Here is a 15,288-nt window from a genome sequence, read left to right on the forward strand (position 1 = left end):
GCCCCTTCCCCTGAGCAACCAAGGCCCCAGATTTATAAACACAACTACAAAACCATCAGCCAAATTCAGAAACTTTCTTAGAAGAAAATGCCAGAAACCTGATTCAAGACCAAGCTTGAACCAATTTAGAGAAGTATAAACTGAATCAAATTTGGATCATTTTCCTATCTTTTTTTTTCAAGTCAGTCAAGAAAAGTACCTAAATTTTTCAACAAAAATATCCAAATGACATCTTATTAACATCTTCAAAATGCCCAGGAAAATGACTGGGCTCTAAACTAGCATAGTGACAATACAGGGAAGTGACAATTCTGGTGATGCCTCCCTGCCACTCCCCCCCCACCCCCCAACACACTGGAACTGGTTTCAGCATTTGCTATAAATCAGCTTCTTTCTCATCCTAGGAGGGAGTGTGAAGGAAGGAGGGAAGATGTGCAGATAGAAAAGGGATGGCTGTCCTGGTGGTTGGGCCGTGTAAATCCAGCCTAGGGGAGAGAATCCAGGCACAAGAAAATGGATGTTGGCAGTAAGTTAGAAAGGAGGTTGGCATGTTATGGTAGGGGTGAGGGTGGAGAGTAGGAGGAGGTATGCTCCTCTGTCTCCTGTCATACTTCCTTTTCTATCATCTCAAGTTGCTAAATCAGCTGGTGAGGATTTTTAACACCATATTGCTCTTTCCCCTCTTCATAACTCATAAAACAACTAGTAAAATGGTTTGAGCTAGTATTCAAGCAAAAACACAATACTCCCTCCCATGTTTTCTCTGAAAAAAAAGAAAGTGAATGAAAACAGAACAAATTTTTAAGACGATCTAATTCAAAATTACACATGGTTCACCTACTCCACTGCACAAAAATTCATGATTTATTTTTGAAATAGATTTAGATGATCAGTATATTGTCATATTATTATAAGCAGTATATAATTTGTACACACACATACTATACATACATATATATATACAGACACATGCATGCATGTATCTCCACTGAGAGTCATTTCCATTTATACAGCCTACTTTTCACTTGAAACTTAAAAGTTGCTTTTCACAAGACAAATACGTATATAATTACATGACCCAGATTTAATGTTCAAAGAAAATGTTCCTAAGGTTACATCCTTGGGGTAAAATAACAGGAGATAAGAGTGAGTCATTTTCAATGTTTTGCAACTCAGACAGCATACTTCCAAGTGTCCTACCTCCTTTCTCCATTTTCCTTGCCTTTGAAGAGCTTTTTAAAAATGCATACATGGAAACAAATGAAATGTTATATAAAGGGAGAAAAATTATGAAGAAAATGCAAAGCAGTATTTGAGCTTCTTCTGAGCTGAAGAAAACCTGATGTTAGTTTTAATACATGGCTGGCAAGGAGATCTCTAAGCTGGATTTTCTTTTTTTTAAACAAAGGAAATAATACAAGAGGGGAAAAACATTCAAAACCAGAGCCTCAGGATTAGAGCCTAAGTCTTTGGGGAAAAATGATAAGAAATGATGTTGGGGCTGGGAGTGTAGTCTAGTGGTAGAGGGCTTGCCTCGTATGCATGAAGCCTGGGTTTGATTCTTCGGTACCACATACAGAAAAAGCAGGAAATAGTGCTATGGCTCTAGTGGCAAAGTGCTAGCCTTGAGAAAACTGTCCAAGGACAGTGCCCAGGCCTTGAGTTCAAGCCCTAGGACTGGTAAAGAAAAAATGATGTTGAAGCAAAGAAAAGAATTATTTTAACTAAGTGAAGGTATTTTGTATATGATTTTTTTCTAAGCATACAGTTGAAGTACAATGCCATGCAAATACACATTGGAGAAAAAACTCAAGAATTTTAACTAAGGGGAGGTGTGGGGATATGAGAATGGGGAAGAATGGTGGAAAGAATGACACTGGTGAAGATGCAACGTACTCATAAATGAACATGATGAACTTTGCACAACTACTTGAAGACAATGAAAATGTAAAAAAACTGACTATTCATAACTATGAGAAAGAAAGTCACTTAGGTCAACAATATTTTGATTTGCTCTTATCCTAACAGTACTGTCCTAGCTGCTCTGAGGTCTTTTTAAAACTGAAATAAATACGTTCATAAATAAATAAAGTCTTCTCTTGCCAAATATCATTGCTGAAGACAAAAATCACAGGTTAAATTATGAATAAGGAAACGACGCCAAAAAAGTTTGGGATAATTTAACTTCCCTTTTAGTGGTTTGGGGTTTCTAAAAAATGTGCTGCAAGCTCTGGGCTGCAGATAAAAGTACTTGGGTTGCTTTTAAAAAATATGCAGTCTTCTAGGCCTTGCACCCAGAGGTACTGTCTTTGAAGGTCAAGGGTGTCAAGTATCTGCTTGTTCAGAGTTTATACATATATCTGGTCCGCAGTTTAGATATTTTAAGAAAACTACTGGCTAGAGTAAAAGATTTGTCTCTCTACTTTAGAGAAAAGCAGAGTTGTTTTCTAACAAGAAACATGTTTTGGAGCAGAATAGAACATGTAAATGTACTCCCTCCTTCTGAATCATCAAGTCTTAAGGGAAATTATATTTCTTAAATAGTGATCAAAATAGTATCTACCTGGTCTTCACGGAGCCCCATTTGATAGCAGCAATATTACTAGAAATGATGGTCGAATATAGACCATATTTTTTTGTCGTTTTTGTTTTTTTGTCTGCCATGAGGCTTGAACTCTGGATCTGGGTATTGTCCCTGAGCAGTTTAGCTCAAGGCTAGTGCTCTACCACTTGAGCCACAGCACCACTTCCAAGATCAATATTTTAAGGCAATTATATTAAGAATCCTTCACTACTATGGATTAACATTTTTCTTTCTGGAAAATGTTAAAGGTCTGTAAAGATTATATATACAGTTTATAAATATGTATAACTGCATTAAAAATTCTTTTGTTGATTTTATTTACTGCTATCAAAATCTTTTGCTGGGTCCTAAGACACTGTCTGGATTACTTTAATATTGAAGCCTCAGAACAGAAATTTTCTCCACAATCTTTTCCTTATTCCTTTTCTTCTCTCTTTTTCTTGACAACTGACACTGTTCCTTTATCTGTACAGTAACACATATAATTTGAGGTTACCTGTCTCTAAAGAATGGAAAGTGCTTTTCATTCACTGAAAAATTAGTACTGCTGAGGAGCACTGCCTATCAGGCACTGTGGGAAAATGAACAAATGTACAAGCAACTGTACCCAAAGAGTGGTATGTGTAACTAAAGTGGTGGCTAGCTAAGCACAGTGGCTCACGCCTGCAACCCTAGCTACTCAGGAGGCTGAGGTCTGAGGATCATGGTTCAAAACCAGCTCAGGTACTAAAGTCTGTGAGACTTATCTCCAATTAACCATCAGAAAACTGGAAGTGGTGCTGTGGCTTAAGGGGTAGGGTGGTAGCCTTGAGCTGAAGAGCTCAGGGACAGCATGCAGGCAAGCCCCATGACCAACAATAACAAAAATAATAAAATAAATAAATAAAAATAAAATAAAGTGATGGCTTGTAACAGAGAAATGCTGTATTTTGTTCCTTTGTACCAAATAAATAAAAATAAAAATGAAATGAAAGTAAAATACTGGGGAGCTCCAGAATGCACAGCAAGAATAACTGCAATAATAATATCTGAATGAATAGGATATAAAAAAGATACATTTGAAGTTGAATAAAATATGATAAAAAGTTATTTCATGGGGGCCAGGAGTTTGGCCTAGTGGTAGAGTGCTTGCCTAGCATGCACAAAGACCAGGGTTCGATTCCTCAGTACCACATATATAGTAAAAAGTTGGAAGTGGGGCTGAGGCTCAAGTGGTAGAGTGCTAGCCTTGAGAAAGTCCAAGGACAGTGCTCAAGCCCTAAGCCCAAGCCCAGGACTGGCAAAAAAAAAAAAAAAAAGAAGTTGTTTCATAAAATAACTTCAGGGTCCATTTCAATAGGGCCTCAATACCCGATCATCACCAAAAGCTAAGCCTGCTTTGTGTGTGTATATATATGTGTGAGAGAGAGACAGAGAGAGACTGAATCTTGTTATATTGTCTATGAAGCGTTGTCTATGTAGCCTAGTCTGGGGAAGAATTCATGATCTCCTTGTCTGTGTTTCCTAAGTGCTGGGATTATAGGAATGTACCACCATTTTTAAAAGATAAAGAATTACTTATTCCCTACTGATGATTTCAATCACAGCACTGGGTCTTCATCTGAGGTCTAGTTACAGAAAGGTTGGTGAGGCAATGGTTAGGATCATGCCAACTTCATGAAAAACAGGAGAAAAAAAGTGATCAGGAGGAAAGAGCTGTTTTTAGTATTGAAAGTTAAGTGCTTTTATGTATTCTGATCAATTTCAGACCTGGTAAGGAAAGAGAAAATGGTAGCACTGGATTCAGACAGGATCTGAGAATGACTACTGAAAGCTTTGCTAATTTGGATTGCACTGCATAAGATAAATCTTCACACATGACCCAATGGAAAAGATCGAAATGCCCAAGAGCTATGGGTCAATTATCTAATACCATTTCACAGAGAGAGATAGGAAGGAACTCTCTTACCTGTTAGTTTATAAGAAGAAAAATACTTTTTTGTTTCCAGGAAAGGACTATTTGATAAATGCTTAAACCAAAGAATGAGTGACTTTACAACATGCCCTTACTTTATTATTGGAATTAAATTTCTATTTTTAATTCCATATGCAGATGCTCAGTGGATACAATGCAACCAAAGGTGTTCAACCGAAAGAAAAATATATGTCTCTCTTGAGAACTCTCTGTGTCTTTAGGGTAGCAAGAGCTGGACATTACAACACATTATGACAGCTGTTGTCCTCGGGGGATGGAGATGTCTCAGGAAGGCCTCAGAACCTGGGAGCCTGGAGGATGCCACAGAGTGTGTGGAAGGTGAGCCAGACTTGAAATCGTAAACAGGATTTTGCCATAAACAAATGGGGAAGGGCTTTCTTAGCAAAGAAGGTATGATTCCATTTGAGATTCCAAATGGAAGATTTTAGGAAACTAGGGTGTTTTGTAGAACCAAGGCACAAATGACAGCAATGTGGAGATAAAACTGAGACAATGGGGAGGTGGCAGCCAGAAGGTAAAGGGCTTTAGCAGCCATGTGGACATTGAATTTTTAACCTATGAGAGGAGCAACATGGAATCCTATCAGTTTTTAAGAAAGGTTCTTTCAGTATCTGCTCTGTGCGTATTACGTGTGTACGTGCATGCATGTGTACTGTTAAAAGGGTTGGAACTCAGGGCCTGAGCACTGTCTTTTGTTTTTTTTTTCCACTCAAGGCTGGAGCTCTATCACTTGATTCATAGCTCTACTTCTGGCTTTTGTATGGTCAGTTGGCGATGAGAGTCTCATCGACCTCTTCTTGCCTGGGTTGACTTCAAACCGTGATCCTTACATCTCAGCCTCTTGAGGATTACAGGCATGAGCTAGGATTATGGGTGTGAGTCCCGGCATATGGTTTAAGAGCTACTGTGTTTTAAAAATATATGTATTTTATTGTTATTGCAGAGGTGATGTAGAGGGGTTACAGTTACATAAGTCAGTAATGAGCACATTTCTTCTTGAACTATAGCATCCCTTCCTTCACTCTCTTCCACTTTTTCCCTCCTGTCCCCACCCACAAGCTGTATAGTTGATTTTCCACATATTGTCTAATGAGAACTCCTGCTGCCTTCATTTACTCTGTCCCACCCTTTTTGTGACTCCTTACCCTTCCACAGACAACAAACAAATAAGACAAAAGGAAAAGAAAACAAAAACAACCTCTTGTTTCCATCTCTTGGAGTTCATTTTGTAAAATAGTATTTTCTATGATCATATGCACACAGCAATTTAGCCTTGCCAAATGCCCCTCAATGGATAAATGGATCAAGAAAATGTGGTATATGTACACAATGGAATTCTATTCTTCTATCAGAAAGAATTATAGTGTACTATTCATTAAGAAATAGAGAGAATTGGAAAAAACCATATTAAGCAAAGTAAGCCAGATCCAAAGAAACATAGGTTGCAAGGTTTTCCTCATTTGCAGTAACCAGAATGTGCCTATAAATATATAAGTAAACACACTGTTTAAAAAAAATACACTGGGACATGATAAATTGCACAGGTTTCTAGACAATCACACAGTGAGACCAAAGGAGGATATTTATAGGACTGGATCACAAAGGATCTACTATGTTTAATCAGTAAGCATGGCTGTAAATGGAATGATGGAGGAGATGCCAAGGCTGCATTACAAAGAAGCATTAGAGATAGCAAGCAAGACAGGCTCATATGTCTGGCTCCATCTCTCAGATAATCACAGATATTTTTCAGTTATACCTCAAATTTACCCTTTGAATTATCCATTACTGATACACATTATTCCTCATCCCAAATATATGATCACATACATTTTTATAGAAATTATATCCCACAATGACAATCAACATTTCAAATGATCTCTTACCTGAACAAAGCTGTTCCACTTTTGTGTAGTTTAGAGATACTATGTCATTGACCCATGCAATGATATCATGTCTGCTCATAGTTTCTTGGGTTATCGAGGTAGAATACACATTGACCGCCATTCCCCAACTAGGAGAAAACAAACAATAATACATACATTTACCCATAAAGAAAAAAATAACTTAGAAACATGAAAAGCATCTACTAAAGGAGAGGTAGAGGACTGACCCTCCCTCCCTCCCTCTCTCCTTCCCTCCCTCCCTCCCCTCTTTCCCTTCCTTCATTCCATCTCCCTCTTCTTTTCTATCGCTTTACTCTGCCATTAAGGCTGGCCTCAACTACAAACTCCTGTTGCCTCTACCTCCCAGACTCTGTAGTGTCCCAGCACAACATATATATATATCTTATATATATATGCATACACTTTTATTTTTACTTTGGAAACATTTAAATACATGTGAAAACAAAGTAAATATGTTAAAACTAGTTATGTCTGCTTCTTGGTTTCAAAAACAATACTTGATCAATCCTGTTTCTTCTATCTTTATGTTTGTATCCATTCTCCTCAGCCAATCTTGAGTGTTTTGGAGCAAAGACCAAGTATTACATCTTTTTAGTTATAACTATTTCAGTGTGTATCTCTAAAAGACAAGGACAATGAAAAATACTAAGCCATAAATATTTCTATCTCATCTAAAACAACTGCTGAATATGATCAAATAAGCATTACGATGCCTTGCAATTTTGTTTGAGGTTTATTTGACTATGGACACACAAAGGCTCAAATACTGTCATTATCTGCTAGGTTCTTTTGAATTTCTATTGATTACAGGATTTTTCTTCATTGCCAGTCTTTCCTTGCAATTTTTATTGCTGAGAAAACTGTGCTCTTTGGTGATTTGGCACATAGCATCCCATGGCTGTGGTTTAACATTTTATTCTATCCATCCTTTTCCTATAAACTGTAATTGATCTAGAGGTTTGATTTGATTCAATCCTCAGTTGGAAAGACAGTGAAAAAAACCAATCTACTTCATGCAGTGTCTGAATTCCTATCAGGAGGAATGCAATGTCTGACTTTTCATCACATTGACCACTGATGACAGCCACCTGGATTCAGTAACTCATGAGAAACTTCGGAGATATTCTTATTATTCACTTTCGATTTATTAACTGAAATAATTCTACAAAGAAAAACTCCCTTCTGAGTAAGGTACCTTGAGGCTCAGATCTTATATAAAAGGCAGGGAAGATGTCTGATTCTTCATTTATCAATTCTTAAATCCATGAGGTAAGTCCTTATGTTCTCTAAGTATGGCCAATGAGGTTTATATTGTTAGTTTCAGAAGCATAATTATGAACTCAGGGACTTAAGCCCATTTGGTATGGACATATATGTATTCTTGACATATGCAAGGTCCTAGTAGATTTGATAACTTCCTTTCCATCTGGTGTGACAGGAGTTTCATGCTCAACTTGTATCTTTCCTTCTTCTGACCTAAAAGCCAGTCATTTCTCTGAGGGCTCTGACTCCTTTCACTGGAGTACAGTATTCAGAGATATAAGTGTGACAGGATAGTATAGCAAAATCTGCAGTTTGTAGGTTTTATGCAAGAATCATTTATGGGACAGTTGTGCCTGTGATTCTTATTTAGTCTCATTAAGGCAATAAGTCTTCCCACTTCAAAGTGCAAACAATTTTACTTACAAATAATTATCCATCCTTTGGCAGAACCACCTTTGACACTAAATGCTTCTCCTGAAGGAAGGTCTGAAAACCCAATGGCAGTGGAATCCCTTATGACTATGGCAACTGCTTTCCTATACCATTACTAAAGGTTCTTTTATTTCTTGGTTAATGGATTCTCTTGCTTTCTTTATCATTTAACAAACCACTTATCTTTAAATCCAATCAATCTTTGATCACGTGTATAAATTACATAAAACTTTGCTAAGGATAATTTAAAACATTAAAATTTAAAATTATGTTTTGAATTTAAAACTTCAACATATTTTGGACTGCTTGTCATTTTCATACACCAGGGTAACTTCTGGCAGTGGATATACTTTTTTAATGGTGGCTTCCTCACGCAGTAATGAAAGGCTTTTGCATTTCCAGGCAATGTACTAACAGAGTGTAAGTGTCAAGGGCCAGTGATTCTAGATGGCACCAAGCCAGAGGTGGAAATTTTTGTTCCAGATAATTGAAAAGCAAAACTAAACACAAAGCAAGGAAGATATAAATAGGTCTGTATTTTAGGAAGATAATCCATATTCAAGCAAGTAAAGATGTATTGTGGTTACCTAAAGACATAGACAATGAACAGCCAGGCAGAGAAGAGTTATTAAAGAGTTTTTAAAAATTCCATGAGAATAAGGGAGTGGATTGCCTCCATCTGTCAACAAATCATACTTTCCTCCCAAGTTTTCATCAAGAACTTTCACCTAAGGGCAATCACTTTTCCATAATCTAAGTGTGCATGCAGCTACAAAACCAAATAAAAGCAATATGGACCTTTTTGGGAGTTCATTAGGAAGACCTGGTAAACAATGAAAATAAAACTGAATTTGTCCTTTAGGTAAACTCCAGTTATTTAGTCACTAGACTCACTGCTTGTGTGTGTGTGTGTGTGTGTGTGTGTGTGCACTTGTATGCATGTGTGTAATGTTCTGTACATGCTGGCCTTGAACTCTTTTTTTTGCTCAAGGCTGGAGCTCTACCACTTGAGCCATAGCTCCACTTCAAGATTTTGCTGGCTAACTGAAAGTACAAGTCTCACAGACTTTATGGCCCAGGCTGGCTTCAAATTTCCATCCTCAGGTCCCAATCTCCGGAGTAGGTAGGATTCCAGGAGAGAGCCACCAGTGCCTAGTTGAAGTCACCACTCTTAATTTCCATTACACTCCAACCAACAGAACTGCCGGCCTGCAAGGGCAAGTTGAGCAACCCTGTACTAAGGGACTTACAGTAATCAACGTGCACCTTTTTATTTACTAGTTTCCAAAGATCAAGACATATAAACGCTATGAAAAGAAAGGTGACACAACGCTACAGAACAGGAGTCAACGCTCTTTGTAAGGTTTAGGCTTCTGTTTACATCTTCAGTGTATCTTTTGCATGGAAACAAGTTCATGCTTAGGTGACCCACCATGTGGCCTCTGGGACAAAAGCATTTCTCTGCATACCAATCTCAAAAAAGAAGAGGACTTTAAACACTGTCCTACCACTGTAGGTTTTGGCCAGAACCTCAACTGGATCATTATGTGTTGAAGACCTGGGAAGCAGCTCTAAAGCAGTTATCTGAGAGACACTTTCTTAGCTTTATAGTCCCTGTGCTACATATTTTAATGTTTTATTTAAATGTCATTATGCAATGAAAGTACATTCTTTATTCCTACCTTAAGATAAACTAAAAATCATAATATACTTAAATGCTGCTTTGGTGCATGTTGGAATGCCTCTGTAAGAAGGTTGCCAATGTTTTCTGGTTTTATTTTCAACCAAGAGGGGGAAAAAAAGCACACAAACAGACCCCTTCGCCTCTCCGACAAGCAGCATCATGATTCTGACTGACTGTGGAGAGTGAGTAGTAACATAAGTGACTTCAGGAAAAGGTCCGCCTTGGGGTCTGATGTGCTGCTGATTTTGCTCAGTTTCATTCTATATTGAAATTGGTGGTAGTGCTGGGTAGAAAAGCATTGAGAGTTTAAGCTTTGAAGTAATTCTTAAGCCATACAAATTAGACATTGCATTTCTGCTTACTAACACAAACGGAATTTTATGTGAGTCAATGAGAATTTAACCAACTGAACAAAGCCTAGAGAAAGGCTTGGCAAGCTCCAATCTATGGAAACCAAAGTATGAATTTACTACCTTACCATTCATGGGCCCAAAACCCAATTACAAAATATTTCATAATTTTGTCCAAGAAATATTTGGCAAGGTCTGTAAAGTATTCCAGAGGAGTTTCACTTCAAAATCAAACAAATATGTGCAGTGTCACAGCTAGCATTATGTGTATTCACTGGAATTATCTCTTATGTAATTCATTTTGTCTCCATCCCACCACACATAAATAGACTATCTCAGTCATACTTCAAGGGAGGAGCAGCTGTCTCCTGTTTCCTCCCAGTATACATTCATAGAGGATAACGCTGCATTTGGGGTCTCCCCCTCCCCTGAGTATGGTTCATGATAGGCTACATAGCCCATGATCTGTTCCAGCCTTGGGCATGTGCATATAAGAAGAAAGGATTTGAGAAATGAATCTTGGGAATGAGGCATGTGGAACTTATTTTGACTTTGATTTTTTTTTTAAAACAACTAAAGTGTGAGTTTTTCAGGCCTCCCAAGTTTAGACTTGACTATCTGCAGAAGAACAGCCCTACATAAGTAGCTGATTCTGTCAGCTACTCTGTGTGGAGACTCCTATTTGGCTTAGTTTACCCTACACCCACTTTGAGAACGAACCTTCAAAAGTCATTTTGGACTCAAGTTACCTTCATTCCCTTAAAAGGGGGAAACTTCATGTTCAATATAAAGCATTCAAAAATTCACCCATTCCATGCCAGCATGCTCATTCACATATTTTATACTGACAATATCCGTATTTGTGACTTTCCTTTCTCTCATAATCATCTATTTTAAGCAATTCCTCCATTCCTGGGAGAAGTAACCCCCACCAAGAAACCTAAAGACCCATGCAAAACACTTTTTTTCAATGACCTTCACATAAATAAAATAAAGAACAGGCCAGAAAAGAGAAGGAAAAAAAAGAAATGTTATTTTTCTTTCCCTTGAGAAAGTTATTGAATTTCAACACATAATGATTTGGGAGACCATTCTTAGTTAATGTTAACAGTGTCTGTGTTTCACTGCAAGCCACATCAGGCTGACCAGGCACTAGAAATCATTTCAAATGGTCTCAGAAGCAAAACTCCTTTTTTTCCCCCCCCCTTGCCACTACTGACTGAACCTAGAGTGTTGTATAACTTGAGCTAAGCCTTCAGACCTTTTGTTTTTATTTTTACTGGTAGCTTCATTTTTGCAGTATTGAGAATCTGTACTACTCTTTCATCCCCCTTTACACGGGACCACACTAGAGCTCTCCATCACAGAGTAACTGAGATTATTTTATCTTAGCTACCACACGCAGCTAGCTGCTTTCTTGACCAGCCAGTGTACTTATACTTGGCCTAAGTCAAGGTTACACTGGTAGTTCCAACCCATATTCTTTGGCCAAACATTTTAGAATGCTCAAGATTGGCCTTTCCTACACTTCAGGTCAGGGGAGGTGCATTAATTTAAATGTACTTGTAAACCTCATTTTTTACTAAGAAAAAAAATTTTAGTGTTATTTGAATTTTAAAGAAAACATTTTGCAAACACTTCTAAGAATCCACAAATAGCATGAGTTTAAAAGAAATTTACCAAAATTTTAATGTAAATATTTTTCTCTTATGTCACATTTTCTAAAATAATTTATTTGGAAGAAAGAAAAAAATAAAGATACTTTCATTCCCATAAAGCAAAATACTGAGCTGAAGGGAGAAACCCCCAAACCCTCAAAGTTGCCGTCCTGCTTTCCAGTGTGTTATTTCCTTGAAATGAAGAGACTGAGTTTTATACAAATCTGTTGAGTTTTCCACTGTAAAGCTTGTGACTTCACAGACAGGTCCTGTAGGCATTCTGGTCCTTCCTCCTCTTCCCCCCACCTATAACAAAAGGCTGGTGTTCAGTCTCCCATGGTCATCCCTAATAATGAACTGGGCATCAGCAGGGAATGACAGTATAAATGTGTCCAGTGAACCAGAAACATCTCCGCTTCTCAGCTGTGCATAATTCATTCTCGAAACTCAATGCCATAAGGGGTAAGATTTAAACATTTCACCAAGGAAAGAATATTGCCAGATCATTCTCAATTCATCACTTTCTCTTTTCCGTGACCCAAATGTGGGGGCAGGGAGAAAGAATTTGAGGACAGTGATCAGTAAGGAGCAGAGGGAATCCAACAGAGTGTTGCTGAAAGACAGAATGTCCCTAGAGAGAGATTACAGAAACTAGGGAGTTTCATGTAAAATCAGGCATTGAAGCTTCTGTGTAGCTGGTGGACTAATTGATATATGCATGGATCCTAGGGCTGCGAATATGAGAGGTCACATTGTCTCCAAGTAATAACACACATAAGCTGCTGTGGGCAGATGCATCTGTTTCATTTTTACAGTGCTTCAAGGCTCTGGGATGGGCTTAGGAAGACAATGCAGGACCAACTCCTCCAGGCAGGGCTTTCTGGGGCAGCAGAGGTCTGAGCACAGTGATAATTTCACACAAAAACGGCAAAGAAGCATCAGGACACTGCCCACACAATGAGGTCATACACACATTTATAGAACTATAGACATCAAAATTCTTTTCTAGAGTTTCTGCCTTTTTACAATTAGTTTTTAAAACAGATGAAGTAAAGCCTTTCTTACCATATCACCAAATATTCTACTATGGGGAAAAAATTGGTAACTAAATTTCTCCAACTGTCTACAAAAAGAAACTCCAAAAGCTTCCATGAAAATGCACCTCAATTTTTTAACAGCATTACTGCACTGTGTGCATGAGCCTCTTGAAGCACTTTTCATTAGGTGGTTCCTTGCATATGTATTCCTTTGCCAGGCTACCTACCAACGAAATGAAGCAAAAAAATAAGGGAACTTTCATGACAGCATACATGTGGTTTTGTTTGTTTAACCTATGTTGAGTTTCACTGAGAATTCACTCAGTAGCTATGACCCTGAAATGAATTGGAAACTTGGCTCTTATATAAGAAATGGAGAAAATTGGGGATTCTAAGTTCTTTGTAGCATTCATAATGTCCATGGATATGAATGGAACGTAATGTAATGTAATGTAATGTAATAAATGGAACTACATGTAATGAGTAAAAGGCTAAAGCCATAAACATGTGTACACACACACACACACACACACACACAATGGGCATACATTTCTTCATATGCTCAGAAATGCATTCAATTATATTTGTCTAAATGTCCATCTGTTTGAAACAGTGGGTGGCTTCATCCAGTGGGTCTGAAAACTAATTCCAATGACCCAGAGCTTGTTCCCATGCCACAGGCTTGGCTGGTCTCCTCAGGGCACCAACTTTTGCTCAGCACCCCGCCTAACCCTCTTGGCTCTGAGTACCTCCCTTCCTTCTCTACCATATGCCTTCTGTTTATTTTTCCAGCCCTATTTGGCTTGTTCCCTCTTACTTTGACCTTTGCTCTCTCCCAGGATCTCAAGTCTTTTCCAGTCAGGCCTCCAGCTGCCCCACCCAGCATGGTCCTGAGTCAACCTTTCAGGGCACTGGGGCCACTGGAACGGAGGTAAGTGGTCATGTTCAGTTGTCCATGCTAAGTTAAATCAGGTGCATCAAATAGAAAAGCCTAAGTGACATTCAAGGGGACATGCTGCCAGCATAGAAGATCCTACTATAGATCCATTTTGATGCAAGTGTTCCCTCCTTCTCTAAATATTTCTATCATGAGGAACAAATGATGGGTGGCAGCTTCAAGGCTAACCTCCGGGATAACCAGGACTCCAGGGCTTCGGCAAAGGCTGAGAAAGCTCCTCTGGCACTTGATACCATCAGCAGCATCTCATGCTTCAAATTTGGCTCAAATGTCAACTTCTCAGCAAGCCTGTCCTGTCCACTGGCTCAAGGGGCCTTCTCCAGTTATTCTCATCTCCTGCTGCCTTTTCTTTCTGACACAAACACCATCTGTAATCATCCTGTTTGTGGTCTGCCTACCATTCCTGTTCCCAGAATGCAAGCTCAATGAAGGCAGGTACTTTAATAACTTTCATTTTATCTACTTTTGGGTTCAAAGCAATGTGTGATACACAGTTGGTGTGCAAAATAATGCTGGAATAAATGTGTGTGGAATCTTGTGAGGGATATTAGAGTATGTGAATCATACTACACAGGCAATTGTTCCTGAGCCCCAACACGATGTGAGCCAGGAGGGACTAAATCAGGACTTAGTTTCCTGGCAAAAGGCATCTGCCCAGGTGGAACACAGACAGGAAAGATCAGTTGCTCTACGGAGTCCTGAGAGTTGGGGTATCAGCTTCTCAATCCAGAGATTGCATCAACCATTTGGGTTAACACAGAGGGGCATAGATGAAATGATACATGATGGCTACCACTTTGTGAAAACTTTTCACATGTCATTATAAGACCAAACCAAAACATGAGTTTTCTCAGTTGTCCTTTCAACACTGCTGCGTGCAGCTGCTTTTATGTCAAGAAGCCGGAGAAGATATAGACTCAGAGAACTTAGTGACTTGTCTAGTCATGACTATTAAGTAGCAGAGCTGGAATTTGGACCTGGGGCTGAATTTAGGATTCTTGTTCTCAACCAAATCCCTCTCTGCTTTCTGTCTTGATTATGTCATGGGAGTAAGGAGAAAGAAAAAGAACTCCAAATGAGGACACAACTGTGGTCCCTAAGAAAATCATTTTTCCCCTCTATATGGTACCAAGGCATCATTTTACACATACATATGTAAGAAGAAAAGCCTCAAAATGTCTCAATCTGAGTGATTACTCATTTGGGTGATTGCTGGGGATGGTGTTCTGGTGGGAAAAGCTGCCAGCTGTCATGTCACCCATGGTGACATTTAAGGAAGCCTCACATTTTACATTTCTATCTACTACATAATTTGGATCTTCCAATTTATTTTTACAGTAGATTAGTCACAATGGAAATTATTGCTTATATATTTTTTCAAAGCAAAATGAGATCTGTATCTTTATGTCTTAAAAAGAATCTATTCTTGAAAGAAAAAAA

At 38.5% G+C, this 15,288-nt stretch overlaps 1 protein-coding gene across 5 annotated transcripts in view; it reads right to left on the minus strand.

Moving 5' to 3' along the window:
• Mapre2 (microtubule associated protein RP/EB family member 2) overlaps positions 1-15,288 on the minus strand; it is a 129,925-nt gene that overhangs the window by 53,904 nt on the left and 60,733 nt on the right. For all 5 annotated transcript variants that reach the window (XM_090353256.1, XM_090353255.1, XM_090353253.1 and 2 more), the window contains one exon: positions 6,446-6,573. In XM_090353256.1, coding sequence (XP_090209382.1) covers positions 6,446-6,566 — 121 coding nt within the window. In that variant the 5' untranslated portion in view covers positions 6,567-6,573. The remainder of the gene's footprint in view (positions 1-6,445; positions 6,574-15,288) is intronic.

This window comes from Megascapheus bottae, chromosome 19, assembly GCF_031878675.1.
Source record: "Megascapheus bottae isolate mThoBot1 chromosome 19, mThoBot2.hap1, whole genome shotgun sequence".
Lineage (NCBI taxonomy): Eukaryota > Metazoa > Chordata > Mammalia > Rodentia > Geomyidae > Megascapheus > Megascapheus bottae.